This window comes from Sceloporus occidentalis, unplaced genomic scaffold (assembly GCF_023333645.1).
Source record: "Sceloporus occidentalis isolate IW3139 unplaced genomic scaffold, rSceOcc1.0.p SCAF_8, whole genome shotgun sequence".
Classification (NCBI taxonomy): domain Eukaryota; kingdom Metazoa; phylum Chordata; class Lepidosauria; order Squamata; family Phrynosomatidae; genus Sceloporus; species Sceloporus occidentalis.
In genome coordinates this window covers 11237018-11264824 of record NW_028316988.1, presented here as the reverse complement: position 1 = coordinate 11264824, position 27807 = coordinate 11237018, and the positions used below count along the sequence as shown (strand labels likewise).

Here is a 27807-nt window from a genome sequence, read left to right as displayed (position 1 = left end):
TCTTGGAAAACCACATGTACGCAGCCAAGAGGGCAGAGGGAGACAGAGCGGTTGACAGGAGCCTCCTGAAGGTGGGCAGAATCCAGGTTTCTTTGCTTGGATTCTGCCCGCCTTTCACCAGCCACATGGAGCACTGTACTTATATACACACACAAACACACCCCTATTTCAAATCCCTTAAGCCTGGCTTGACATAGCTAGTCCTAGGTGTACCTCCACAGCCAAAATGACACCAGACAGTGTCACCAGACCGAGCTGGACAGGCACCAGGTCAGCAGAGCAACAGGTGCAACCCACAGGACGTGCCTCCAAACTTTGCTGCCTCCATCCTGCATCTCAGCCTCCCGTCTGCATCCTAACTGTTTCTCTTGCAGCAGCGCGCCAATCCCAGAGGCAGGTTTATTGTTCATAGCCACTCCACCTACCATGTCCGAGTGAGAAAGTGAGGATGGTGCAAGAGGTTTGAAGATGCCATGGGGGCACGGGATGTGTGCAGTGCCACCCCACGTTCACTTCCTGCTACCCACACACATCGCAACTGGTGACTCCCATTTAAGTTATGTGGTTCCCTGCTTCCAGAAAGACCAGAGGGGAAAGCATTGCCTTATTGCCCTTGGACTGTGTGAGAGAGGAAGAGACAGAGAGCGAAAGGGACTGCTTGGCCCAAGGCCAGCCACAGATGCTACAGCTCAGTGGCAGTTCGAAGCTGCACCTCCTCCATCCAGGTCTGACAAAGGAATGCCACAAACACCCCTCAGTCCCCTCTGCTGGCATGTGAGTTCCCACAGTGGTCAACCAGGAGACTCAGAGCAGGACATGCCCAGAAGGGTATCTTCCCCACTGGCTTCTCTGCACCTTTTCCAGCACAATGGTCCTTCCCTTTGTCAGGTGCGCCACCCAGAACTAGATACAATATGCCAAGATGAGGCAGGAGGCCTGAAGCTGGGGGACAGTTTTATGACAAGTGCCCTCCCTAATGGCCCCAATGCCAGGGATGCTACCTTCCACGCAGGAGGCACGCACACCCAGCTGCCAACGGTTTCCTGCCTCTGCCTGCCAAGGGCACTCTGCTTGTGGAAACCAGAGTTCAGGCGGCAATGTGGAGGGGGGCAGTTGGCCGGTTGGGCCAGAGGCACTGCTTACTCCAGGGCCTTTTTGCCTGAACTTCGCAGGCTTACTGCAGGCCTACAGCCCTGTTTTCCAAACGGAAGCCATCTTGAGGTCTCTTCTGGGGTCCTACAGACACTGCCCCGCAATGATGGCACTCTCCAGACCCCCAGGTCTGGCCGCCTGCCTTTCCTCCAAACCCCAGGTGGATGGTTCTGACCCGGTGGGCTCTGGCTGCCGTCCCTCAAACTCCCCTGGCGCCCCCTCTTGCAATTTACCTGCATGGGACTGCATGTGCTCCAGGAGGTTGTTGTAGAACTGGAACTGAATGCCGCAGGCCCCGCAGGTGTATGGTTCTGAAAGAGGGAGGCCAAGAGAGAGAGAGTCAGGCATTGCCAGAGACCCCGGGTGCCTCCCCCCTAAGGCCAAAGGGCCAGCCCCCAAGACCAATGCCTGTGCTCAAGCCACTGAGGGTGGCTCAGGCCGGCATGGTTCTGATCCATGCACTGCTCAGTCACCAAAGGAGAGCTGCAGGATCGGGCTTTGCCTATTCCCACCTCACAGAAATGGGGAAAGCTTCTTGAGGAATGGACCACAAAGCTGAGCTAACAGGAGTTTCACACAAGAACAAATGCAGAGGGAGCATTTGTGTGCTGGCAATGGTGTGTGTGTCATTTGCACAACGGTATACTTGTACCCCCAACTCACGCTTGCAGCACTTCCCCAAACACTCCCACAATCTCACCCCGCTTGCCTTCTCTGGCCGCCACCGCAGAAGCCTCTTCCACCCACAACTGGAAGACGCCCTGCTCTGTGGCGCCTCCGTCCGAAGAAATGACCAAAGACCCAACTGGGAGGCCCATGAGTACAACTGGAAGGGGGGGACTGACGTTGCCCAATGGCAGACGGCTAGCCCCCCAACATGGACCGAGCCCCATAGCCACACAGAGACCACTCCTGCCCCCCATTCCCCTGCAGCTCCACACTATTACGCCCCGGCTATCATGCTGACCCTGGAGCGGTCCGAGTAGATGGCAACCTTGGCTACTCACTCTCTGCACTAAGATGCAAGGCACACAGCATGGCATTGGCACAAACAACGCAGCCCGCTATTTAAATATGGCAGAGGGAAGAGAAGCAAAACATGGAGCAACTGGCAGATTTCTCTCTCAAGCAGAGCAATACTTAAGTGTCTTCAGTAGAAGACTCATGAAGCATCCGAGTATCTAGATCATTTCTATGCTTGCTTTGCTCTATTATGCTTCCAGTCAAGAGCGACAGCACCAGCCAAAGGGGGGTGAGGCTACCTCATCCCCATGAGGGTCTTCTGAGATCACTGCATTTTGGAAATGGTCTCTGTGACTTGGACCTGCTCTCTGGGGCTGCTAAGGGACTTCCTAGAGTCTTTGCTCTGTCATCTGCCAGAGGAAAAGGCCCATGTTTCTCTTTCAGAGCAGCCAGCGGAGGGGGGCCTTACAGGGCACAAGGTGCATGCCAGGAAATGCTTTCATGACAGGGTAACACAGTCTGGAAGACTCTGAAATGGAGGCCAAGGGCCACAAATGACAGACACATTTGGAGGAAAGGCATCCTGAGAAAGTCCAAGTAGGCTTCTCCAGGGTTGGGTCACAGGATGATGGCATTTGGATACTGAAGAGTGACCCTCAGGCAGGAAGGGCCACAAAAACTCTGGGACTAGAAATCAAGGTTCCCATCTCAACTGCCCAAGAAACCCAATGGGGCGACTGCAAACCATTAGGCCAAGACTGGAGAATGGGAAGCGCTGGGCCGGTCAGTACCTGACTTTGCCAGGCAAGCAAGTGGGGGGGACCTCCCAGCTCTGAGAGGCCTGCTCCCCCTATGGAGGAACAAGCACCACTGGAACCCAAACCGGAGGAGGGGTACCCCAAATCTGACTCAGCTCCAGCCAGAAGTCCAGCATGATTTCCCTTCAGGCGGAATCCACAAAGAACTCCTGGGACAAGGAGCAGAGAAGGCCCAGTCTCTCCCCACAGCACTGCTGCAAGGATCACCGCCATTTCTCTTCCTCCCCCTCCCCACAATGGCATATAAGCCGCATGCCTTGGCAATCTTGCCCTTGCCCTCTGCCAGCCGCACACCAGGCCCACCAGCCCCCTTGGCAGCCTCTCTTCCACTCACCAAGGGGCAAACAGAGATGGAAAAGAAAGAAGGAAGGGAAGAAAGGAAGTACGCTGGCTTAAGCATGTTAGGACGAACAGTGAGAAGGCGGCAGAAAGCACAAGTGCTAGGAAAGGTGGTGACCTTCAGAGGAGGATAAAGGGACATTCGGGTTTTTAAAAAGCAGCGGCAGCCGCAACAATATCCATGGAGGCGCAAATACTCACCGCTAGAGTGTTGGGAGCTGCTGTTGGTTTCTTCAAAGTTGTTTTGCATTTTGCTTTCCACTCTCCGACTGAAAGCACTTTCTGTGGGTCGGGGAAAGTGACAGAGGGACAGCAGGTGAGTGTTGTGCCAGGACAGTGTCCCACCAGGGAATGAGGGGCGGGCAGAGACACTCCAAGGCTGTCTGCGCAAAACCCAGGAGGGAACAGAAGCCATCCCCCCAAGAGGCCAGGTCACCCCACCTGTCGATATAGATGCAGATGGGGCGTTGGCCAGGGGGGCATGCTCCAAGATGCCCCATGACTCCACTGTGGTCATCTTGGCCATGCTGAGCATCATCCTCAGCTGCTGACCAGGACACCCAACAATATTAACCCCCTTTTAAAAACAGAATTAGCACCAGTGGGATTTAGGAAATTAAATGCAATGGATCTTCTTAAAGCAAGCTTATCACTCATCCTCTTCTTTTGTAACACCTAGACCTGAAGTCGGAACGGTACTCTGGGCCCAGCCTTCCTTCATCCCTTGTTCTCTCAGCACACAGGCAGGCAAGATACCCCAGACCAGGACAACTGGCAAATAGGAGCCCCAAGGGCTCTCCAAGCTCTTGGCTGAGGCCTGTGATGGCATGTACAAGGGGGGGGGGGGGGGTGCCATGCAGACTGACAGGGAACTGCCCCCTGGAAGAAGGAGCCCCCCCCCCCAGGCTTGGCCTGTTGCCCTATGGAAGAGTAAGCACCCCAATTCCAGCCACTATGGACACCGAAAGTGCAGACAGCCGTCCGGAGGGCATCCCATCTGGACAGATGAATGAACCTGAGGGGTGGGGAAGCAGAGTCCCCAGGGCCCCCACCCCATTCCATGGGTTCTCCCCGGCCCGCCTCAGCCAAGGGGTGCCAACCTGGGACAAGGGGGAGGGCAGGCATACTGAGCTGCCATGCCTTAAAGTCGTTGTAGGTAGTCCAGGGCAAATAACGGCCAAGCCCAAACAAAACTTCTCAGGTGTAAATAGTGGGGCTCTGTGCGTGTGTTGTGTACCTTTAAGAATGTTTATTCAGTTCATTCAAAAGAACCCCAATATCCCATCAGCAAAAGACAACAGAGTTCAGACCCTCCCATGCCGAAGCTTGGTCCTAGATGCATTTTAGCCAAAGGGCCTCCTTCTTTCCTCCTTCTCCCACTCATTGGAAATCCCAATGAAGGGGAGAGGATGCCACTCAATAGTCCTCAACCGCCTCCGCAGGGCAGGCGCCAGGCTCCCCTCTGCACCCAAAGGGGTGCCTTCATCATACCTCTCTCTCTCAAGCCCCATCAATGCCACTGACCTACTGCCTGGCAGCTTTGGGAGTGGGAGGGTGGGGCTGAAAATGACTTTTGCTTTGCTTGCTTTTAATATTGATCAGAAAATCCAGATCAATAACACCCATTATGCTTCTGTCTGGAATAAGCCACAGTGAAAAGGTTCCCAAGAAAAAATATGCACATTAAAAACTATTTCTAGATGTGCCAGACTGAAACTAAAAGAAAATACACAAACTGAATCTTGCAAAACAACATTAGAGGTTTTCCTAAAGATTATCCTGATGTGTCCACAATTTCAACAGTGGAAAGTAAGAGGGGAAGCCAGCAATATTCCTCATCCCATTTCTTCCTTGAATATAAAATCAATTTACACGATTTTAAAGAGGATTTTCTAAACGTGGCTCCAAGAAAATAAACTGGTTTGTGAATCTGAACAATCTGACTACTTTCCTGCCCAGTTTAACAGCCAGGAGGGTGGGTTGCTGGAAGGGCCCCAGTCTCCCCATACCCTCTCCGTGGAGCCAGCGTCTCTCTCCGTCTTTCCCTCTGCCAGAAAGGGGTTTCACAGCCCTTCCAAGGGGACTGCCTCCCTTCTACTAAATCATGGGACCCTAAAGGGGGGGGGGGATGTCACACCGCCAGACTCCCTCACGGTGACGGCATCAGCCACAGATGGCAAGCCCCCCAAGGAGAGGCAAGCACCAGCCCTTTTTGGCCTGAGGGCATGGAAAGGGCAAAGGGCAGCGATGCATATTAATATTGGGGTGGTGGGGAGTAGTTAACGTGAAAGCGCAAGTGGTACCTGTGGTGGCCTTGCTTCCGGGGGATCCAGAATTTGGAGCGCGGAACATCTGGGGCTGGGATGCCGGTGGGGCACCGGAGGGAGTGCGGTGGACGAGGGTAGAGCACCGGATTATGGACGCCGCTGGCGTTTTTTTGCCCGATTGGCTTGCTTGGGTCTTCACAGCCACGAAGAGTGGAGATCGCGAGTACTCTAGGTATGAACACTCAGAACTAGTGCCGGGATAGACAAGTCAGCGCCCAGAATCTGAACCTCTTCTTTTTTTGGGGGGGGGGGGGTTCCCCACCTCTTCCTATAAACCTCTTTCCCACCTTCATTGATGCAAAGGATCCCCACTCTGGCTTTGGGAAATTCCCTGGCCTCAACAGCCAACACCTCAAGTCTCCCCACTGGCGCTCAGGGGCAAATCCTCACAGCCTCTGAGGTGGGCCAGGGTCCCCATGCCCACTGAGGGCCTGCTGCCTAGCAGGAAGAGAGCTGGCAACCTCCAGGGCTGGCTGGCTAACAGGCCAGGAGAAATGCTCCCCCAGGGGCCACCCCCCAGAGAAACTCTCTGGCCTTGGAAATAACTGTGATTCCTCCCTCCAGTCCCCTCAGGCACCCCATTGAACTGTTGCCTCATGCAAACCCTTCCCAAAAGGCCAGCGGCGCCAAGATGGAGGGACTGCCTTCGCTCTTATGAGAATGTGGAGGAGTGCTTCTCCCAAGACAAAGAGGGAGCACCGGGCACACTGCTCTGAAAGCCAAGGGAAGACCTTTGACCACTGCCCCCCCAACAATGAAACTCGAGCTAAGAAACATATAAATTAAAGACCTGAAAGGATAACCTCTATCTCCATTATTCAGCATTTATAAAAAGAAGCAAAGCTAACAAAAAGAAACTGATCACCATGGGAAGTGGTTCATGTTAAAAAACAAAAGCCCCACACAGCACCCATGGCTCCCGCCTGGCACATGCTGACCCACGTCCAGCTCACTCCCCCCTTCCCTAACCAATGAATTTCCCCCTGTGCAAACACTGCTGCCGCTGCCTAAAATCAGACCCCAGCCGAGCCAGGGATTGCTCCCACTCCCCCCAAAAGGGCAAGGGCCCAACCCTGAGGCAAAGCCAGCCAGGGTTTTAGAGCTGGGGAGGGGGGCAACACTGTCCACCGCATGGGAGGCAGGGGTGAAGGAAAGCAGGCTCCACACCTTCCTTCCTTCTTTCCTTCCCTAACGGTAGATTCTGAGGTCAGCAGATTCACAGAGACACAGAGAGAAAGGTCCTCTCTGCCCACTGGGGGGGCGGGGTGGGGGGGCTGTGGCCATCGGACGGATGGTGGCCTTGTGGTCCTCCTCTCCAGGCGGCCAATGGCATTCTCCGCATCCAAGCCCAACCTCTACCTCTTTTGGCAGCTCAGCAAACTCTGTACAAAAGCAAACTGATCTGCAAGCCTTCTTCCCACCTCCATCAGCCCAACACTGCATTCCCTTCTGCACACACACATGCACACACACGCTCCTCCCAAAAAACCACACGGGCCACTCGCGCACACACACTCGCTGCAATTCTCCTGTCCCTGCCAGGATATGAATGGTCCACAACTGCCATGGGGCCCAAAAGCAAGAGGGCTTTCCCTGTCCACCCCATGGCCAAAATGCCACAGAGGACATTTTGTGGCACCCACGTTTCCCAGGGAGCTTTCTAGAAGCAACAGAGGGCCACCCTATATTAAAAAAGCAGGTGGCTGGCTGGGGGGGTGACAGTTTCAAGGGTGTGACAGGTGCACTTGTGGATCACTGCTCCCCACGGTTTGGGTTTTCTTTTTTAGAAGGTGTTTCCAGGCTGCCAGTTGCCCTGGACATCTGCAGAGGCAGCAATCTGTTTAAATAAGTAACAAACCCCAAAGGACCATCAGAAAGAGTGGGACTATCATCCTCTGCCTTTCCCTAGGAGAGAATCCCAAAAACCTGACTGCACCTTTTGGCAGCATGGCTGGAGCGCAAGATGCTCCAAAGAAGGGAAGCCCCCACCTGCCCCCTCCTCGGCTGCCGCTGACCCGGCCCAGTGTCCAGTCTATGCCAACTGACCCAGTCCCTCCTGAAAGACTCCTGAGCAAACCTCTGCCCTTTTATGACTCCGTAGCGAGACAGAGAAGAGAAAGCAGGGAGGAGGAAGAAAAAGAGTTGGTTCCTGCCATGGGGTGAGTAAGGGATGAGGCACTTTTTAATGCATTCATCAATAATCTGGAGTTTGGGCTAAGCACCAAAGGAGCAAAGTTTGCTGATAATACGAAATTCAGCAGGGTGGTTAAAAAGAAATGAGACTGTGAAGAGCTCCAAAAGGAGCTTTCCAAAAATGGTGAGCTGCCTATTAAATGGCAAATGCAGTTCATGGAATGGCAAAATCCACGTAAAACTGATAGGAGTCTGAGCGGATGGTGAACAACCAGGAAAGTGACCTTGGGATTGGGGTGGATAGTTCAGAAATCAATCAATCGGTCAGTGAATCAATCAATCTATTGAAGCTGGCATTTCCAGGCTCCAGACAATAGCAGGTGCTGGGCAGCTATTCTATCTTCCCTGCTCTTCAAAAGGAGAAATAGAGGAGGTGGGCGGATGGGGAGGTCGATGAATGGCGGAGGGCTGGTGTGAGAACCAGACACATCTGAGGGCAGTAGGCAGGGCAATGGCATGACAGAAAGCCCCGTCTGAACCGCTCCCTCCCAAGGCACCAGAATTAAAGGGCCTGCATCGCAGCACTATTATGCGCATTTATGCCATGAAGACAGTTCTGGTGGCTGTCTTCTGGTGCAGATAAAAAGGGATATTGCCAGGTGAAGGAAATGGCAATCCAAATGATCTGGGGAGCAAGTGGGGAGCAACTCTCCCATGAAGGAAAAATACAGAAAACGGGAAAGACAGGACGTGAAAGAGGCGAATGCAGAGTGAAAGTGGGAAAGGAGAGCCTTCTCTCTCGCTTGTTACGCTGAATGGGTCAGAATCAGAACAGTCTGAAGGAAGCACTTCTTCACACAGGGCAGAGCGATCCATTAACAACCATCTGGCCTGACATTAGCAACCCTGGCTGCAAAGGGTCTTGGCTTGCCATTCTCACATGCGCACACGCATGCGGGGGAGGAGAGGAAGGCAAAGGACAGGCCACAGAAAGAAGGGCCATGTGCCAGAAGCTGCAGCAGAGGAGGAACACCTGCAAAGACAGCCAGGAGAACCCCTCCGGGAGACCTCTAGGCCAAGGCAGGAGGGGTCTAGGAGAACGACTTCCCTGCCCCAAGCGCAGGAGACCCTTCTCTGCCCATGCGTTTCCTCCACTGGCCTTAATTCCCTTCCCTTTCCTCCCCACAACTCTGTCTCCCGGGGCAGGCAAGGTAAATGCAGACTGTAAGCTCCTCAGGGCAGGCCTTTCCATCTATGCAACGCTGAACAAGCATCAAGTGAACAGACAGCACAACTGCCCTTCTGTCACAATCTAAACCCCAGAAGGATGGCAGGTTGGCCAGCCCCTCCTCTCCAAACAGAGCAGGAAGTGGATCTGAGTGTTCCCAAATGCACGGCCAGGTAGGTGCGTGCAAAGGAGAAGCAGAGAGAGATCCACGCCATGCGCTTCTCCCAATGCCCCCTCTGCCTCCCCCGATGCAACCGGCCCTGACCTGGTCTGCTTCGCCTGAAATCCCACCAAGACGCGGCCTGCGAGACCCTCCCCCGAACATGAGTGGCGCTGCGCTGGATACTCACTGATTGGAGCGTGAAGCGCCACGTGCTCCTGGTAGGGAGTGTAGTACTTGTACTGCTTGCCACAGAACTCACAGGTGTAGTTGCCTGTTTCTGCAAAGGAAACAGAAAGAAAGGCGCTCTGAGGAGGGAGCGGAGCTGAGGGCCCCCCAAAGTTTACAGCCCCATGTGGACCTCCCTTGGGGATGAAGAACGTGGGCCTGGGGGGGTCTACTTTGGGGATTCTCCCAGCAGCAGAGGCTCCCTTTTGGGGTCAGCCCTTGGCCTGTCTGATTCACCCCCAACTCCCTGGCAAGCTGGAAGTGAGGTGACCCCAAAGGGGAGCATCTGCCGCTGGGATCCCTTCAGGGGCAAAGGCTGCTAACTTGGTGAGTCTGCCATGGGGGAATGGGGGTTGTGTGCTGCTGCTGTTGGTTGTTTTTTGAGGGGAAAGACCTTCAATGTCGTGATATTAAGCTGGAAGCCAGACTGGGAAGATTTCATCCCTCTCTGCTGAAAAAGTGCAGCTCTTGTCAGTCGGGGCCTTCAACAAGGTCAAAGCCCAAGTGCAACTTACTCCCAAGCAAAAATGGCAATTCCCTCACACACACACACAAACCAACTGAGGGGAAATGGAATTAGCAATGTAATAAAAGGATGCACTACCCATCACATGAAGCCAACATAGAACTGTAACCGAAATGACACCTACAATAATCCACAACTCTCAAAGAATATGAAAAGCATCACATTAAATGGCCTTGGTTCCCTTGCGTGTGTGTTTTTAAAATTAAACAATGTGAAGGAAGTACATGCTACCAGAACAGTCACATCTTAAACATTAACCCAATAAAAACAACTTCCAAGTAAAGCTTTGAATTGGTTTAATTGTTTTACTCATTAAAAATGGATGCTCGATGGGTTCCCTATCACCAAAGATTTAATAGAAAAACTGGTTGCAAATCTGAAAAGAGCTTTTTAAAGCAATCTCTTTATAATGACTATAAAGGAAAATGGCACATTTTGTAAAAGTTCTGCTCACTCAACTGCAGCCAGCTCAGCAAAATGCTCAAGCCAGCGCCTGAATGCCTGAAGGGCACCAGGAGGTCCGATGGGTGGAAGGGCCTTCCTTCCTTCCTTCGCCCAACCCCTTGGTCCGGCTCCTGGCATCCCAGAGACCCTGGCAGGGAGCCCCAAGGGCGCCCAAAAAGAACCAGACTGGGGAGAAGGAAGCAACTTCCCAAGTCCCAGTACCACTGGTTTCAACTACAGGCATTCACTATCTTAATGGCTGTATTACTGTCATGAATGTTGTAAACAGCTCTCTGAGCAACCTTGTAAAGACATCTTTCTGCTGCTTGAATGTGAATAGGCTGATGAACTGGAGAAAGCTCTTTTCCCCTGCCCCCAAAGTCCTGCAAAGGTGACTGAAGGCAGGGCTTTTGGGTTCCCCAAAATGGCACCGTTCTCCCCCCCCCCCCCCAGACACAAGTACCCCTCCATTCTGGTCCCTGGGAATTCAGCCTCACAGCCCTTGCCAAGCCACTGGCTTCTGAAGGGGGCACTGCTCCCTTGAGGCTAAAGGTAGCTGCTAACTTGGGGAAATGGGCTTGGAGTGAAACCCCGCACGGTATACGTCGAAAGCTGGTTAATTACTTAAGTTGCAAACTCGGTAAGTCATACTTGGACCAATCTTCTGAAAGGGCTCGGGCTCCTCTTCCTTGACCTCTTCCTTTGCGATCATTGCTTGGTCGTATGGATCTGCAAGAAGAGAGGCGCAAGGAGAGAGCTGACGGGTGACCACAACCGCCCCGAAATACACCGAGGGAAGAGAGGACCCTCCGAGAGCCAACTCTGAGCTGCAGCGGAAAAAACTCCCCTCCAGCCCCAGTTCTTTTTCACTCAAGACTTCCCGTCATTCGCTGACACCCACAACACCCTGTTTAATCCGCAAGAGCCACCAGTCCCTGTTGGAAGGAAAACTGGGCCTTTCACACTGTCTCCTCCATTTTCTGACACATCGGAACCAAAAGAGCAGAGGAGGAAGAGACCCCATGAAGAGACAGGAAAGATAGTGTGTGCGCCTTCAAGTCGCCTGTTGGCAACTGGCAACCCCATGAATTTCACAGGGTTTTCTTAGGCCAGGAACCCTCAGAGGTAGTTTTGCCTGTTCCTTCCTCTGAAAGAGAGCCTGCAGCCCCAAGAGCTAACCAGGGCTGACCCTGCTTAGCTTCCAAGGCCAGATGGGATCTGGTGCCAAACCCCTGACAATTTTAAACCAATTCAAGCTTCCACATAGTTACTTCGTCCAATGCAGGGCTTCCACGGAGGTGCTCCAAACCTTCACCATTTCACAATTTGGGCTGCGCTAGTAGGAAGAAAACTCTCCATTCCCTCCAACATCTTCTAATCCACTACAGAGGCAGACCCCACCAGACACTGAGCAGTGTTTTGTGTGAGGGCCTGATGGGCCACCATGGCTCCTGGGCTCCCTCATCCCCCATTTCCAAAAACGGCACACCAGACGGCACACTCCACATGACGGCGGTTCCCCCGTCCCTTCCTTCCCATGACAGAGGCACACAGGAATAGGAGCAAATACACATACACAAAAGGTGATTCCGGTGGGATCACAGGCATCACAAAAGAGGTTTGCCAAGGCCTCAGAGGAGCCCGCAGGGGAAGCAAAACCACTGCCCCGGACAGCCATCCCAGTTGAGGCCAGGTGCTGCCCGTTTCAGGCATTAACACCACACTATGGATGAGTGTTTGAGAAACAGCGCTGGGCACATCTGAGGTGCACTCGCCTCACTGCCCCCAACAACAACCGTGAGCAGAGGATGCTTCCCCTGTGTTTAATCTAAGCACACTTTGCTACTTTGTCCAAGCCATGTTTTTCAACCAGCCTGTCCTAACATGCTGTTCCTTAGCTGCAAAGCTGGTTTTATGATGCCTCTGTGGAAACACAACAAGACTCAAACAGAGCTTTCTGTGTCAGGCTGCTGTGTGGCTGCGGATGCTGCATCTGGTCAACACTCACCATCCACTGCATGCAGGTCTCGGTGCTCCTGGAAGCAACTGTAGTACTTGTACTTCTTCCCGCAGATGTCACACGTGTATCTAAAGTTGTCTGCAGGGAAGATAAAGAGTAAGGCCTGAGAAACTCCTGGGCACAGCAACATGCCTGCTGCCCAAGGCATCCTGGTCCTGGGGGGGGGGGGGGGGTGCGCGCCAGGAGTGGTGGTGCTTTCAAGGCCCCCGTCCAGACCCTCCCAGACACAGCTCACCCCAGCCACAGCAAGACAATGCCGGGCCCCAGGAAAAGGCCCCTGGTGCAAAATTGGAGGGGGATGACAGGTGGGCCTTGGTCCCGCTGCTAGTTCCAACTCAAGTAGGCCCACTGAATTAATGGGATCCGTGGGACTCAAGGGGTCTTACAAAATTGTCCTCGTCCTATTTAATCTTTACAACAAGGCTTTGAGGTAGAGCAGGCTGAGGGAGGAGCGATGGTGCCGCAGGGTCACCTAGGGAGCTGGCATGGCTGAGCTGGGTATAGGGCTCCTCTGGCCAGCCTGGTCCTGATGCACCAACTACCTGTCCTAACTCTGTTTTGCTTATCCTGGCACTCTTTGTGCAAGTCCCCTCGGAAGAAACACAAAATTTGTGTGTCTCTTTTCAACCAATCAGCGGGGAGGAGAGAGAGAGAGCAAGAGAGAGATGGCACAGGGACAACCCCTAGAGCTAAGCGTACTCCCAATGAATGGCCTCTGCATTCGCAAGAGGCCCACCCACCCTTCCTTCTGTCCATCTTCTGCCTACCGAGCCCTTTGCGCCTTGAGCCTTACAGGTGGCTCCCTTTGGGCTGGGAGCAAGGCTACCCTGCCTCCTCTAGAATTACTCCATTTGCAAAGAGTTTACTCTTTTTAAAAAAGCAATTGCCTTCAATCAAGATAATCTGATGCAGTCACAGAAAAGGGGAAGGCGAAACTTAACAGGATCCCTCATGCCAGGAGAGACAGGTGTAACATTGCGCTCCAAAGGGAGCCTGGGAGGGCATCCCAAAAATGTCACCTCTGCCACTGATGGAGCATTACCCGGGCACTTTACGGTGGAGCATGGCGAGACAAAAGACCTGGATGAGGACGGGGCAGCGACCTCACAACCCGAGCCGCCTGCATGGCAAGGAGAAGACAGACGTCTCTCCCCAGCAGCTCAGACCAGCCCCTCCGCAGGGACCCTCTTTGGTACAGACCATTCCAGTCCCTCTCTACTGGGCCACGGACTCCTGCCTGGGAGGAAAGAGCTCCTGGCTCTCCTCATGCGCAGGCAGGACCTGCCCCAAGGAATGGCTGCAGGGCCGTCCTTCCTTCCTCCCCAGCTGATCGCATGCCTCCTCCCAAGCCTGGCCACAGGCTGTGCTAGCTCAGGGCCGTGTCTTCTGACTCCCTGGCAGCTGGGCTCTTGCCCAGGGCCTCGTCCTTCCCTTTGAGCCCCGGGCCCCCTTCTCTGCACCAAAGGCTACTTCTTCCTCTGGGGCTGAACTGCAGTCCCTCCCGCGCAGACAAAGAGGAAGTCGGTTGGTACTTACTGCCTTGGGAGGCTCCTTCGCCCGACGCAGCTTCCGTGTCTACGCAGAGAGAAAGCCTAACTTTAGAATAGCTACATTGAAAGTCTTTACAGCACATTGCTAGTAGCAGAGCAGGCCCCAAACCCTTGCCTTTGCTCACGGGAGGCATGGCCAGGTCTCCCGCCCCAGGCCCAGGCCCAAGCAGGCCCAGGAGGGACTCTCCCTCAGGCCTTGGCTGGACTTTCAACTAGGACGGGCCCTGCAGACTTCCCCTGAAGCACGCGGCCTGGCTGTGGGTCCCGAGTCGCCTGGAGGTCAAACAGCGCAGGGCGGCTCCTAGGAGCCACTCCATCCCTGTGCCCAAAAGCTCCATGACCCAGGAAAGGTTAAGTGGTCTTAACCGGGTCTGTATTTCTGCCAGCACTCTGTCCAACTGCAGAAAAGACGGGGAAGGTGCTACTTTAAGGCCCCTGAGTGTGCCCTCTTTCTTCATCTGTTTTAAAGGACATATCTGGTCTGCAAAATCCACTGGCACTTTCAGAAGCCAAAGAAGTAGCCAGTGAAGATTTCCCATGACTGCATCCCTGCCCCTCCTATGGTGAAGAAAACCAAAAGAAAGTCACGCATCCTCACTACAATGGCAGAAGTGTGCAAAGGAGATTGTGCAAATCTACATTATTCACACAATTCACAGACAGCAAGACTCAGTCTCTCTCAGGTATCGTTCCACACCTCCTTGGTCTCTTCACTTTGGGGAACATGGCTGCCCAGCAAGGAAGAGGGCCAACATCCTCAACACATGCCATTTGATGGATCAGAAAAAAGGAAGGACCTGATGCTGAGGGTAGCGGAGCAACTGTCAGCCACCACCACTGTCCTCTGCCAGCTTTGCCAACAGGAAGGCCATTGCTTTTCTCTCCGCTTTGGCTTTCTGGCTGACAGGAGGCCTGGACGATCCTGTCCGCCTGGCAGCCCTTGCTGGCGAGGGGTCATCAGTCTTTTTGCCTCTGTAGCCCCGGGGGATGCCTGGGCCTCTCCGGAGTACATCCTAACATGGTCAAGTCTACCCAACACCTTCAGCCCTCCATCTTAAGACTGTCATGAAATACAGTCTCAGTGACTATTCTAAATATCCAGTTTCTTTCTCTCTCTCTCTCTCTCTCTCTCTCTCTCTCTCTCTCTCTCTGCTTTCTCATTCCCTTTTGGAATGTTTAAGGAGCATTCTTTGAGCTCCAAAGCCTGCTCTCTACTTTGTGTGAGATCCTCAGTTAGCTCTAGCACATGCTCTTTTGAGGCTTTTGAGAAAAGAAGGATGGATGGAGGAACATCCTGGGAACCTGATTATGAAAACAAGTCCTGCCTAAAAGTGCACTGAACCGGGGCAGGGGTGGGGAGGGAAGCCCCTAACAATTTAAGCTCCTGACAGTGTGCAGGCATAAAACAGGAGACCATTACCTCTGTGTGCCCGAACATGGGTCTGGAAACAGTTGTAATACTTGTATTTCTTTCCACAGATCCCACACTCATAAGATCCTGAAAAACACACACACATAGACATATTAGATGAGCAGCGGCAACATTATGGCCCCAGTCCCTAAACCAAAGTCCCAGGCTCCCACCATGAAAGGGGGCAGCTTTGGAGGAAAGGGAGAGTCATTGGCAAAGCCAAGACCAATCCTGGGAGCCCTTGCCATTTTAAGTCTTCTTCATGCTTCCAAGGCTGTAGTAAAGAAGCTGCAGAGCAACAGCAAACACATCCCAAAGGGTCTCCCTCTGAAGCCAGCTCCCTCTGTTGAGCTGGCAGACCCTGAGCTAGGGAAGCCTGGGTTAAGGATGGCCCTTCACCCATGCTCTCAGGGTCCTCTGCCATAGCCACCACCAAGGAAGGGGGGAAAGGCAGGAGAGAGGAGAAGAAGGGAAGGCCAAGAAAACTCTCAAACCGCTTTCGCAGAAAGGAAAAACTTCGCTGGCTCGAAGAGAACATCCTGCTAGGAGCATAGGCAGGAACAAGACTGAGGCTCAGGGGGGCTAGCTCCTCCCTATATAGGGGCCGGTCTTTTGTTTATTGTCCCTGCCTACAGGAGCAAATAGGAGGAGCTAAACCCAGATTACAGGAGGACAGGACCCTCTCTGCTGGGAAACAGACCACTTCCCCTGTGAAGCTTCCCCTGGGCATTTTCTCATGCCCACCTTACCCTGCCAGGGGCTCCATCCTGTGGGGCACCTCCCACCCTCTTGCCCAACCATCTGCCCGGCTCAGACACAGGAAGACCCCCGCCTCTGAAACTGCAACCCTTGAGATGCAGCCACCCCCACCAAATGAAAGAGTTCACTTTTCCCCTTTGAAACCACTGCTGCAGTTATGGGCCAGTATGGATAGTTGTAATGGATCTGCACATTGGCACTACCTTCGACTAAGGGAATTGGGGTGGGGCAAAGGTGGTCCTTTCCAGCTGGTTTGGTGCTCATGTTTTCTCCACGTGGCAGCATTGAGCCCCACAGCAAGCGATTAAGCGACTTCGTCCCCAGAAGCCACAGCGTCTGAGCCTAAAACCCAGCAAGGAAGGGGTTCTCCTGATTCCCACAGAGGGACCCCCAGTCCAGCCCTCTCCAAGAAAAGGGAGTCCCAGCAGCCACTGGCCACGCTTACCGAGCGTCTGCTGGTTGCGGACTCCACCGATCACCACACAGATCTCTGCCGGCACCTCACCGGCCCCGTCCTTCAGGCTCTTCTTGGAATCTTTGGCGTCGTCTTGCCAGATCACCTCCTGGATGTAGTCATCTGGGACCTCCGTCTTCACTTTAACCTCCGTCATGGTTGTCACTGTCTCCTTGCTGTGCGAGGACTGAGAGGCGGCCGACTCGGAGCCCTCCGCCTTCATGCTCTTCTGGGTCCTCTTCAGCCGCTCCCTGTGCGGGAGAGAAAACAGAGGAAGGCCTTGTGTCAGACTCAAGTGATGCAAAGGCTCCCCGGCATGCTATTGCTGTGAGCACAACGCCAGTCAGGGAGCCAACCCTTGGCAAGTCAGGCCCAACCGGCACACAAAGTGTGGCACCCTTGGCTGGCCAATGGCCACCCCCATGTGTGTTTCCCTGGAAGAATAGGCTCCCCCGGCTCTGCTCCCCATCAGATACGCCAGAAACGCATGGCTTAAGGGGGTGGAATAGGTTACCCTTACAGTCTCTTCCAACTCTATCACTCTAGGACTGTCACCCAGGAATGCTAAATGGGGGTCTAACAAACTGCAAAACATGATCCAGGCGCATACCTGTTTGTGGAAGCTCTGGTCCCAACGCTGCTGCTGCTCCCCTCGGCCTGGAGGGAAAAGGTGGGGCAGCGAGATTAGATTTCTTAACAGATGATACCATGCTCTTGTTTTTAAAGAGGGAGAACATTAAAGTACAGTTGCCCCTCCATTTTTGCAGACTTCGAATCCGCATCCCTCACCCGTTCGTGGGCGGCAAATGGAACGGAACAAAATGGGGCCTGAATATTGGCGATTTTCCATTTTTCCAGGGAGGGGGGTCTGGAACAAGTCCCCTGCAAAAATGGAGGGGCTACTGTATTGTGAAATCTTGCAAGGAATACAGGACCCATTTTGAATGCTGGAATAAAATGAGAAGACAGGAGACTACTGAACGACACTGTGCTCCCAGTAGGACAACTACCTTTATCAATACACTCATGCGTGTGTGTGTGATAAAACTAACCATATTTGAGTACAGTTATGATAATGCCAGACTGTTTTAAATTGTGTGTGTATTTAGCACAACATTAAGCAATTTCTCTCCCATTGTTTATGATGAAAGTGAAAATGCTCAGCCTCCTGGTCCCTAGTCCACCAAGCAGCCTGAAAGCACAGGAGCCCTGGCCAAGGGCCTCTCAAGATCCCCATAGGATCTGGGGAGAAGACTGCTTTGGAGCTCTGCCTGCAGCTCCCCCCAACCTGCGGCAAAGGGACACAATATGGACGAAACCGCCCTCCATCTCATCCCCCTGGCCAAGAAACTCAAGATGGAAGCTCTTGCCAAAAGTCCTGTAAAAAAAAGAACCAAGTCAGTAGCCCATTCCTGTTTCTAGTAGCCAAACTCTCATAGAGTCAGAGGTTTCTCTTTCACAGAGAATTGCCTAAGCAGACCAAGAGTTCAGGGGAAAGGGGAAACCAAACAGGACTATCTAGGAAACACGGAGAACGGACATCCAGCAGTCAACCGCACGCCGTTCCCAGAGCGGCGTCTCCTGGGAGGGCAGATGGGCAAGACTTCTGCTGGAAAGCCCAGCAGGCGGCTGCCCATCTGCCTGGCCAGCCTTGGACCAGTAGCCCTTGGCACAGACGTGTCATAGCCCCAGGCTCCCCAAGCGCTGGCCATGTTGGGAGCTGCAGCCCCCAAAGCAGTGTGTGGGGCTGGAGGAGGCTGCCAATGGGGTATGCAGTCCGGAAGGTAAAGGCCAGAGAGGGACCTCCAGCCCTGAGCCTGGGCCTCCATGGGTCAACTGCCCACACCAAGGCCCTGAAGCTCCTCCATCATGTCCTCCCAAGACCCTTCCGTAGGCGTGGGGCAGGGTCTCTCCTGCCCAGCAAGAAAAGGCCCATTCTGCCCCGCAGCCCTGCGAGGGAGACCGTCCGCACCGGCCTCGGACGAAACGCCGGCACAGCGCCAGCAAATGTCAGACACATTGATAAATCTTTGCTGATAAATTTGTGTTTTCAATTAATGGCTTGTAATTGTAAACTCATCTCCCTTTAAAGAAAAGCCTGCTGTGTCCCAGAGTGCCCCCTTTGCAGAGACACAGAGACGAGGGCAAGAGGCCTTTCTCCGAAAGCAATATTATTTCAAACCTTGATATTTTTTATTTCAGAATTTTTGTAAATGCACATTAGGAGTCTGGCTACATTTCACTTTTTTGTGTGAGAACGGCAGAAACCAGCCAATTCAGGGGCGGCAGGAAAAGCGAGTTCGATAAAATAGCCCCCCTTTTTAATTTAAATGCTAATGCACTGAATTAAAATTTAATAACTGAGGAAATTGAAAAGCCAGGCTGGAATATTGGAAATAAATCCAAGCAGAAACAGCTAAAATTAAAAATTCTAGCGAGTGGGAGCTGGAGGCCGAGCGTCTTCTGTGATGACGCCCCAGAAAGAAGTGGGGGGCAGCCCTGTCTCTGGCTGCCGCAGGGCAGCAGACCCAAAGCCAAAAGGGTGATTTATGGCCCAATTTCCCTCAGGGAAAAAGGCTCTCTTTCATGCTGAAATGTTTCATAAATTTCAAGATGGCATAAATTCTTAATTCAAAAATTATAGAGGTCACTTCCAGTGCATTGGCGCAATTCTGAAATCTTAAAGGAATACCAATAACACAAAGAAAAAGAAAGAAAGAAAGAAAGAAAGAAAGAAAGAAAGAAAGTGCAATATCAGTTAATATTTTAAGCATCACGTCAAAAACTTTGCAAGCTGAGATTTCCCAGCCATAAAAAGAAGGCTGCAGCAGGCAAAATGATCCAGAGCCTGGAAGTGGAACTGTGGCCACGCCAGGCCAGGCCAGGCGCAACTTTTGCACACTGGTGGTACAAACGGCAGCACTTTACAAGTAAACAAACAAATGCTGCAACTAGCAATGTCCTCACTCTATTTGCCTAGAATATTCTCAGAGGTATTTTGGAATTTTTTAAAAATTGACTAAAAAACCGTAACAACTTATTATTAAAATAACAAGCATTTAAAACTCTGTCCACCTTTTGCTTGAAAACACCAGAACCAACGCATGAAGGCCTCTACCCTGCAACCCACCTCGGGGGCCATGGGTGGCAGTCCTGCCCTGGAGGCACCCAGAGATACCCCTTGTGCCACTGCTTCAGGCGGCAGAGGAGAGGATGTGGGAAGAGCCCCCCACGATCAGGTCAGAGCAAAGGTCCAGCTGGAGAAGCCACTGTCTCCATGCTCCGGACTTCGAGGGGACCGGCCAGCTAGCCACAAGGAGTATTTCCAATCCCCCTTTCTGCATAAAATAAGCAAAGCGGCTTATAAAGCAAGTTCGTTGGAATAGTTAACTGAAAGCATCCAGATTGTGCCAGAGCCACAACACAATACATGGCAAACATCTGCAAGGGGCAAACATGGCAGAAGCCATCTCAGAAGCGGAGGAGGAGGAGGAGACGCTTTGCCTTCTCAGCCACCAAAGAGAGACCCCTCTCCCGCATCAACCGTGGCCCAATCATCACATGCCACAAGATGCTTCCCCCTCACAATAATCCAACCTTCACCAGACCCTCCTTAAAAACCCACAGGCCAATTTCTGCAGACTTGACAATGGTAATTCAGAGCAGTGAGGGACAAATTCTGGCCTCCCACTCATCTCTTTTCCAAGAGGGATCTAGCTGCTCAACTAGTTCAGACAGGCATCAATGTGCCAGAACGTGCGCCCTTACTTTCCTTGGTGGCCCCTGAGACTTCTTCCCCCGGGAACCCAGCAGGTGACTCCACGGTTAAGCTGGCAGTTCATGCGTCCACACGTCAAGCGAATGGCACATTCGGTGGGGGAGTGTCAGTGCATAAAAGTACATCAGTCAAGACAAGAGAGCATGAGGGGAGAAGGCACGAGCAGCAGCACCTCAGAGAGCCATCCTGTCTGGGTCAGCATGGTGACTTTGAGTGGGGTCTTTCAAAAACAGCAACAGTGCCTAACAGTGCCATGGGACAAAGCATCTGGAGAAGGAGCCCTTGGCCAAGGGAAGGGAAGGACATGCCGGCATGCCCAGCTGGGGCTTCTTCCTGGTGGGGCAGAGCCTTTACCAAAATACAAGCTCCCAAGGATGAGGTTTCACATCTGGCAAGTTAAAAAGTAACAGGCCCCAGAGCCAAGGGAGCTTCAGGGAACTCAGGTGCGAACTTGCTGAACTATTAACCAAAATATGTAACTTATCACCAAAACCAGAGGACTAGAAAATTGCCAGATTTAATGCCCCCCAACTGACCCACGTTGCTGCTGCCGCTGCTGCCACGCTTAAATGGATCTGAGGAGCTCTGGGGACTGTGTCCTACGGAGGACCCGGCCAAGGCCACGGACGGCTCAGCCTGCTCTGGAAGCACCCCCATTGGCAACAAATAATGGGGCTTCCTCAACCCTAGATGCCTCCATGGCCAAGGGCCAAGCCCCCATCCTAGAGCACAAGGCTGGAAGATGCGCCCATCTTCCCAGAGACATTGGATGCAATGGCCCAAAGCAGGGGTAGGCAACCTGCGGCCCGCGGGCCGGATGCGGCCCGGCGAGGCCTTGGGACCGGCCCCAGCCCGGTCCTGCCACTGATTGCCGCCGGGGCCTTTGGGGAGCAATTGTCTATAGAAGCCTCCGAAACATGCATTTATATTAACATTTTTTTAAAAAATCAGCAAATTTTTTCACGTGTCCTCCATTTTTTAAAAAAAGTGTCTTCCATTTGAAAATTTTGTCCTACATTTGTCCTGGTTTATTTATATATTTCATTTTTTAAAAAAAATATTTATTTTTTTATTTTTTGGCTTCGGCCCTCCAGTTGTCTGAGGGACAGCAACCCGGCCCCCCGCTCAAAAAGATTGCCTACCCCTGGCCCAAAGTAAAGCTATTTCAACCAGGATTTCAAACCACTGATTGGGGGAAGAGAAGAAGTATTTGCAGATTTTATTTTTAAAATGGGGAGTCAGTGGCTACAGGAGCCCCCCAAATACTGTGGGTTCGCAATGGCGTGACACGCAGCCCCTCCACAGGCTCAGAGCCCCACAACCAGACCTATAGCTGCCTGAGAAGCAACGAAAGAGGCACGCCCGCCTCTCCCCTCCCACACCAGCCCCATGGAAGCCCTCTGGCAAAGAGGGGTGCCAGCGTTTGGAGGGACGACCCATTGGGCCCAGCAGCGTTCGCCCAATGGGTGAGCAGACCCAGACAGCAGCCTCAAGCCAAGCAGCTCCGCAACCTCCCAAAACCTCCCAAAACAAGGTCCTCAGATCCTACAGAATGGCAGCTGCCCCTAAAAGAAGGAGGCGGTGGAGCATCATCAGGCGCCACCGGCATCAAGAGGAGGATCCGGGAGGCACAATGTTTTTCTTCGCATTAAATTAAAGATGGAACAAAAATTATAGGGCAAAAGAAAGACTAAGATAGTCGTCTTTAAAAAGAGCCAGGGAAAAGGCCAGGCCGAATGCGGAAATCTCAGAAATCCTTGTCGCAAAATAACTCCCTTTGGACAACCACAAAAGCTATAAATACCCTGCAATTAATTTCCCAAGCAGGGATAAAATAAGCAAACTTCAAGTTTACCAAAATGGAAATAAAATCAGAATTCATTGGAAAGGGTGTTTCTATCCAGTGTTGGCTTTGAAAGGCGGAAAGTGAGGTGTGTGCAAAAATGGTGGTGGTGAAGGGGAAGAAATCACAGGTTTTAGATCAGATCAAGTGACTTTTTGCTGCGTTGGTATTCTAGTGTTAATAATTGCATTTTCATTAATACTGTATTTTGGGAGCTAGTGCAGAGGCTTAATAACATGAGGCTCAGGGGACCTGCCTGCACTTGTGCATGCGCCCATGCGCCCATGCCCACGTGTGTAGTGACCCCACTGGCTCCAGTGCTTTGAGACCTGGTTCGGGGGTGTGTGTGTCTGATTTGGACCATAGTTTTGCCACATCCCAGGTACAGAAAGCACCTGTCCGGCTGTGGGGCAATCTTTGGCCTCACCCCCAGCCCCTCAAAAGCAACAGCTAAAGATACCAAAAGGAACTTATCCTTGGTAAACGTTTGCTGGCTGAAAGGGGCTGCTCTCGTGTCCAGATGGCCAGCAGCCATCTTGGCGGCCAAATGAGTGGGTGGGATTTTGTGAAACAGGAGGGGAATCCATCAGAGGAAAGGCCAGCAGAGCCACCAGACCATCCTCTGCCACTAGACTTCTGCCGTCTCTTTTCCAGGCTTTGGACAAGAGCACTTTCTTTTCTAAAGGCAGGTGCTCTCCTTGAGAAAGCTGCTGCTTCTGGCATCTGCTCATCGCCCATGTGATACTGGGCTTACTGGGCTTTTCCCCATTTTTCCTGCATCTCTTCATTCATTTATAAAATACTAATAGACTGCCCTATAGCCAACCATCTCAGGGCAGCTTACAACGTAAAACATTAAATTATAACAGCAATTTTAAAAGACTAAAATAGATTAAGTCAGGCAATTTAAACCAATTAAAACAATTTTATAATGTGCTGCATGTATCCCAGGACCAAAGGTGGGGTATACGGATTATGGCTACGCCAATGCCAGGCAACGGACAGCGCGCTTCCTCCGCTGGCCACGGATATGCGTAAGCATGCGCCTCTGCCCCCCCACTCCTGCCAGGAGTCTTCCTCCATCCAGCCTGGAAACTGACCCCTTCCTCCAATGCAGGAAAGGGGAGCCAAACTGCTCACTGCCCCCAATCTTAATAAGCAACAACAGGAGGGATGCTCTGGGCAACGTCATGCAGGCTCACAAGAGCAAATGGATTAAACATGTTTTTAAATGTGGAAGCAGGGAAAGCATTACTTCACCATTTCTCTTGTGGGCCTATCTTGCAACGTTTGCACATGAAGGCCATGGCACCGTATGGACACAAAGGGCCCTACCCATCCAAGCCAGAGGACCGGCTGCCCACTGAGCTGCTCATCACCTGGGACCCTGAAATGATGCAACTCCCTCACAATCTAGCCACGCAATACACCTCTTTACAAGGCAAACAACAAAACCATCTTCTCTTGCAGTAGCATCAGGCCACAACGGTATCCCTGCGGTGAAGCTTGAAAAATGAAAACTGCCTCAAGTCCATTTTGTTTTTCTCTCGCTCTTAGAAAGGACAAGAGTGTAAATGCCCCACTGGTATGATTCAACAGAACTGAAAATAGGAAGGTCAGGTCCATTTAGACAACGTTAAAACTCAAATAATCCATTAATTGATCCCAACCACTACACTATAAACGAAGGCAACACAGAAAACACCAGGCATCGAAACCCTTCTCTGCGTTGCTGCTGGATGGCTGCTAGGGCTGCTGGGACTTGGAAGCCAAGCTGCCGGCCAGAGCAAGGGCAGATGGGCTAGCAAGCCAAATTTCCAAGTAGCCACAGGTAAGATATGCAGGAAGAATGCACACAGGTACCAAAACTAACAACAAATAGAGTTAAAACAGCGAGAGATAAAAACAGCCAAAAATGAATGTTAAAATATAATTAATTGTTCTGCAGAATTAAAACAAAACCCAACCACTTAAACACATATCCACAAAAAGACAAGAAACAAAACAGAGAATCACCCCATTAAAAGCCCTTTCCCAGAAGCCTGTCGGGACAAAAGAAGGCCAAAGGGGGAGTCAGCTTGGCTTTGTTGAGTTCTAAAGCCCAGGAGCAGCCACCAAGCAGCCTCTCCCGCCTTCCCAGCCCGATGGGCCTCTGGTTCTTGCTGGACCAAGGCAAGGGCCCCGGGGCCCGGCAGGACGCTTGTGACCATGCCGCGGCCCTTCAGAGAGCCTGGCCAGAGCTGCCTGGGGCTGAGAGGCCATGCCTGGCCCTGGGAATCAGCAGCCCAGCAGCCATGGCTGTCGCAAGGGAGTCCTGTGCTCCGGAGGAGGTTCTTTGGGCCAGCTGAAGTTCCTGCGCCTCTTCAAGGGCCGCCCCACAAACAATGGAGTGCAGCTGCCTTTCCCTGCCAATTCTTCCTCCCCAAAGGCTGCTGGTCTGTCCAGCTGCTCCGATGGCGCTCCTCCTGGCCAGCTGGAGGCCTTCCTGGTGGCTGCTCCCAAGTGATGGGTCTCCAGGCCAGGAGGCCCCCCACCGGGACGCCTCCTGCCAACCGGCAAAGAACTTCTAAAGACATTCTGGTGGGCTTCGGCCTACTGACTCACTGACAAAGGAAGGGGCTTTGAACACCCAGGCCTTTTGAAATCACATCCTATGCAACTGTGTTGTAATAATATAATCTGTTTAACAGCATCACAACAGAATAGCCTTCTATGCTTTTGTTGGTACCTTGTTTACAGCCCCTTGCCCTGAGCTGCCTCACATCCCTGTTTTGGGAAGAGGAGGAAACGCAGGTTGCATACGTAACTGTTTGCAGAGAGATTCCCAAACATCCTTAAAGGCCAAAGCCCAACCCGGCTTCCTCCCAGAGAGGCAGGTGCCTGCCGAGCCTTTCAGCCAAAGACTAAAGTGAGAGCCAGAGGAAGGGCCTGCCCCCCGCCCCACATGAGCCCCCCAGCCCCAAAGCCACAGCACCCGGATGGACATGCAGCACACCGTGGGAGGGTTGCAAGGGCTGGGCAGCGGGCCAAAGACCCCCAAAAGGGCCAGGGGCCCCAGAGCCAGGAAGCAGCCTTCCCCTTCTCTGCCCCAAGGGGCTTGGGCCTCCCACAAGCGGTGCTCCCAGTCAGGACCCACACACCCTGGGCATCTTCCTAGGAGAAGGCCAGTAAGACATGTGGGAGCCACAAAGGGGGTCGCCTGTGGGCTGGTCCTGTTTCCAAGTTCTTTGCCCACGACACCTTGCGGGGGGAGGCATGAAGCATGGGAGCCCGTTTGCGGCAGAGCTGCTTGGCAATGGGGGCAGCAGATCTGTCGTTGTGGGTGGCGGCAGGCAGCTGGGGCATCTTGCCATGGGGGAGCACTTGGCCCCATGGCAGCCGTCTCTGGCGGGAAGCAGGCAAGAGGAGGGCAGGGAGACCCTCTGCCCCTTCCCCACTTGTGTGTCAGACCATCTGCCGGCTCAAGGATCGATAGAAATGGCTCCGCAAATGCAATGGTTTCCAGCCCCGACACGCTCTGCGCCGGGTCCAACCCCTTCGGTTCAACTAGTGAAAGGGTCCTGGCTTTAAACCTGCAGCTCTAAAAATATTAATCACTGTCAGCTGATTTTAAAAGCTTTTTAAAAATCACGCCACAATCCTATCTTTGACTCAGAAACCAAGTCCCATTGAAACCAATGTTGTCTCCTCTCAGGGAGGGAGGTGTGTGGGGATCGCGGCCCCATCTGCAAGGAACAGGAAGCTTGGCCTTCACCCTGCCCCTCTCAAAAGGGGCAGAGCTCTCGCCTGCCTGTTCCGCCTCACAGGGCTGTTGTACGGATGGCACAGAGCAACACAGAACAATGCCAACAGCAGCAGCCGCAGCAACCACAACCATACCTCCTCTTCTGCTGAAAGCTTAGAGAAGAAACTCGAAAGGATTTCTCTTGCCCCTCAATCCCAAATTGCTGTGGAGTAAAGGATGGAAATGTAACGGAGGAATGGCAACTTGCAGCAGCAGATTCCTGAGCGGGGAATGCGCGTTTCCACCCCTCTCTGCGCGAGGCACGCAAATGAGTTGCCCGGCAGGCGCCACTTCCCTCTCCTGCCATTGCAGAGACCCCAGGACCCCAAGGTCTGCCAAGGGGCAGATGCGGTTTGCCACCGAAGGCACAGCGCAGGATCATAACCCGCTATTCCTAATAAAAAAGTACTGTCCATGACTGTTCCTCGTCCCAAACAAAACCTCGGAATAAAAGTCAGGCCTGGTGAACGAAAGGCTGCGCTTCCACTTGCGGCTTCCTCGCTACGCAACCGCTCTTCGCAATCACGAAGCAACGTCTTTGAGGGGAGAATTTTTTCCCTTTGCGTTTAGAAAATACTTTAAATTCATTTATTGTGTTCATATTTTACAAATTCATACATTGCTGTAGAACTCTAAGAAATCAGGTTACAGTTTGAAACCCTGAAACGTGAAAAAGGAAATTAAAAATTTAAAGGGTTTTTGTTTGCTGAACGCACCAATTTCCATTGATGTTACAGCAGACTCCAAGATCTGCATAGCCAAAATCCGATTTAACTGTCTATTAAGTGTAACACAGAGACTTCTGTCATGCAAGTGCAGAGAGGGAAAACCGCCTGGGCTTATGCTGCAGAAGGTTTGGTGGGCAATTCTGAGCGGCTGCACCTGAGAGAGAGCAAACCCTCCGCCGCCGCCGCCCCAGAAAAGCCCCTGGCCCTGAGGGGCTGGGCAAGGCCTTTCCTAAGCAAAACAGACTGCCAAACTGCAGGGCCCAACCTTTCCACACTGCCCTGAACTGTTGCAGCGTTCACGCGCATTCCGCCACATGAAGGACTTTGCGCTGTTCCGTCCTTTGGGGGGGCAGATGGCACCAGAAAGGCGGCTCAGGAGACTGCCCCCTCCTGCCCCCAAGACCTGTCCTTAAAAAGACCTGTGGCCCTCCACCCCCGGTGCCCCCACACCAACGCCCCTAGACCGGCAGTGCCAGGCCACGCGCCAGGACCCCCATGCATCCGTGGCCAGGGCCCACCTTCCGCCCACAGCGACTGCCTTCTGACCCAGCCACCTCAGCACCCTCCGCTCCGGCCGGGAGCTCCAAGGTGCCACGGGGGCCGCCAGGGCCTCCAAATGGCCACGGAAAGGCCCTCCAGCCACCAAGAGCGCTTGGCCCCGATTGTTCAGGCCAGGCATCCTTTCTGCCACACAGCCGCACACAGACAACCATCCAGCGCCACCATTCAGTTACAGGCAGAGATGGGAAGGCCCTGGGGAGAGGGCAGAAAACTTTGGGGCAAATGTTACTTTCCCCCTTTCTCCCCCAAAAATGAAGGAAAGGGGATTATGGAATGCTCTTTTAGAAAGAATAATAATATAAAACAATAAAATAATTACTCCTGATACCTCATTTCTAAAAGCTACATAGCAGGCAAGCTACATGGAAATGGCCAGCCTTGGTTTCCTTTCCCCAGCCCCTTTTCTCAGCGGACCCCTTCCTGGCAGTTTGGGTGTCTTGAGATGCAAAATTACTGTCTTTGATTTATTCATGCTGAGGTGTTTTCTTTGCCAAGTACTCATAAACGTACAAAGGCAAAGGGATTCCTCAAAGTCCAGGGATTGTAATTTACCCAGGTAGACTCAGCAGGTGGGGCAGTGGTTAGGTGCCTGCCCTGAGCT

At 52.7% G+C, this 27807-nt stretch overlaps 1 protein-coding gene across 1 annotated transcript in view; it reads right to left on the bottom strand.

Annotated features, from left to right (window-relative positions):
• The window catches only part of ZNF618 (zinc finger protein 618), a 41337-nt gene that overhangs the window by 8683 nt on the left and 4847 nt on the right, over positions 1–27807 (bottom strand). The window contains exons 3-12 of the mRNA XM_089536823.1: positions 17123–17169; positions 16504–16763; positions 15309–15386; positions 13875–13913; positions 12327–12416; positions 10970–11047; positions 9311–9400; positions 5576–5767; positions 3474–3554; positions 1386–1463 (exon numbers count right to left, since the gene is read on the bottom strand). Of these exons, the coding sequence (XP_089392949.1) occupies positions 1386–1463; positions 3474–3554; positions 5576–5767; positions 9311–9400; positions 10970–11047; positions 12327–12416; positions 13875–13913; positions 15309–15386; positions 16504–16763; positions 17123–17169 (1033 nt within the window). The remainder of the gene's footprint in view (positions 1–1385; positions 1464–3473; positions 3555–5575; positions 5768–9310; positions 9401–10969; positions 11048–12326; positions 12417–13874; positions 13914–15308; positions 15387–16503; positions 16764–17122; positions 17170–27807) is intronic.